This window comes from Sciurus vulgaris, assembly GCF_902686455.1.
Source record: "Sciurus vulgaris genome assembly, chromosome: 1".
Taxonomy (NCBI): domain Eukaryota; kingdom Metazoa; phylum Chordata; class Mammalia; order Rodentia; family Sciuridae; genus Sciurus; species Sciurus vulgaris.
The window spans coordinates 120678957-120681074 of record NC_136461.1 but is presented as its reverse complement, the minus strand read 5'-3'; the positions used below and the strand labels follow the sequence as shown (position 1 = coordinate 120681074).

The window sequence follows — 2118 nt, the reverse complement described above, 5'->3', positions numbered from 1 at the left end:
TGCCTCAGCCTCCCAAATGGAGGGTATATGTGCTCACTTTCAAACAAAAGGGACTAGTTTGCTGTGCTTCCTATAATTAGATCAATTGTCTGTTCATCAAATTTTTAAAAATAGATGTCAGTTGGGCTCCAAACTGCTGACAGAATCTGTCCTCCTCTCAACTGTGGAATTTATATTCCCTTATCTATGTTTCAAGTTGTCCTACAGTGAAAACTAAACAATATTTTCTTAATTCTCAATCATAACTCTGTCTTCCTGACTCACTCAAAAGAACTACTGAAATCAAAAATGAAAATTTTTCGATGGGACTGGAGTGATCAATTTTGGTGGACTGATCATTGAAGAAGTTGTTTTGTCATTGTTCTGCTTTGAGGGTCTGATGACAGACACATCTGGACCATATTACCTTTCTGAAATCAAGAATTCAACCTAAGCACTGTGGAAAAGGTCCTTGGGAATCTTATCACCAAATTCAACAACCACTTTGCAAAGTCTGCCCATCTTGCATACTGTATATTGCTATATCATTTTGTTCCCAAACACTCATATTTATGGCTTTCTTGACATGCACTGTAGTGGTATTAGTTCTTGTTAAGAGGGTTTATGTGGTTTATATTGTCATGGAGTGGAACAGAACCTGACTTTCTCCTTGCTGTTTCCCTTCCCTTTCTGACATTAGAAGTGTCTGTGAGATGATCGTGTTCTCAGAAATCTTCCCGGTGCAGAAAATTTGCTCTGTGGTGATAACATTCACATGTACACATCTGAAAGAAGCATAATTTTTTTGTCTCTGCACATGGACCCTACACATGAACTCAGTGGTCACAAAAGGGGGAAAAGATCACTCTCTCAGTTTAGCTAGCTTTGTCCTTTGTTTTAAAGTTCAGTTGCTGATGAGAAGTTTCCCCTTGATGATTGGTTTTATTGCTTTCAGACACTGATATAGAAGAATGAAGAGAAAGAACTTCACAGAAGTGACAGAATTCATCTTCCTGGGATTCTCTAGCTTTGGAAAACATCAAACGACCCTCTTTGTGGTTTTCCTAACCATCTACATTTTAACTCTGGCTGGAAACATCATCATTGTGACTATCACCTGTGTTGACCATCACCTCCACACTCCCATGTACTTCTTCCTGAGCATGCTGGCTAGTTCAGAGACGGTATACACACTGGTCATTGTCCCACGGATGCTTTTCAGTCTTATTTTTCATAACCAGCCTATCTCCTTGCCAGATTGTGCAACTCAAATGTTCTTTTTCGTCACCTTGGCAACTAATAATTGCTTCCTTCTCACAGCAATGGGCTATGACCGCTATGTGGCTATCTGTGAGCCCCTGAGGTACATGGTCATCATGAGCAAAGGAATGTGTGCCAGGTTGGTATGTGGGTCCTTTGGCACTGGTCTGGTTATGGCGATTCTCCATGTGACAGCCATGTTTAACTTGCCCTTCTGTGGCACAGTGGTGGATCACTTCTTCTGTGACATTTATCCAGTCATGAAACTTTCTTGTGTTGATACCACTATCAATGAAATAATTAATTATGGTGTAAGTTCATTTGTGATTCTTGTGCCTATAGGCCTCATATCCATCTCCTATGTTCTAATCATTTATTCCATCCTCAAAATTGCCTCCACGGAGGGTCGGAAGAAGGCCTTTGCCACCTGTGCCTCCCACCTGACTGTGGTCGTTGTCCACTATGGTTGTGCCTCCATTGCCTACCTCAAGCCCAAGTCAGAAAGTTCTGTAGAAAAAGACCTTCTTCTCTCCATGACCTACACCATCATCACTCCCCTGCTGAACCCCGTTGTTTACAGTCTGAGGAACAAGGAGGTCAAGGATGCCCTACGCAGAGCTGTGGGTAGAAGCATTTCTTAACAGATTTAAATAATATTTTGTCAGGAGACTTTTAACCCAGTGTAATGTGTATCTCCTTACAAATAAGCCACAACACAAATGTTCATCACATATAATATCTGGCTAGAATAATGTCAGGGAGTAGAAGTCCTTTTCTTTTTCATGTTCTGGGATGGCTGAAAACAGGGTTTCTGCTTTCTGATGTTTGTTACCAGGTTCAAGAATCATTCCAAGCTGGATTAAACCTACTTGTTTTTGT

The 2118-nt window shown here is 40.9% G+C and overlaps 1 protein-coding gene across 1 annotated transcript; it reads left to right on the top strand.

Annotated features, from left to right (window-relative positions):
• Positions 1-950: 950 nt before the first annotated feature.
• OR10J5 (olfactory receptor family 10 subfamily J member 5) lies at positions 951-1880 on the top strand (the record flags this gene model as incomplete). Its single annotated transcript, XM_079102535.1, has 1 exon — positions 951-1880. The coding sequence occupies one exon, from the start codon at positions 951-953 to the stop codon at positions 1878-1880; it is 930 nt and encodes a 309-aa protein (XP_078958661.1).
• Between the last annotated feature and the right edge of the window lie 238 nt (positions 1881-2118).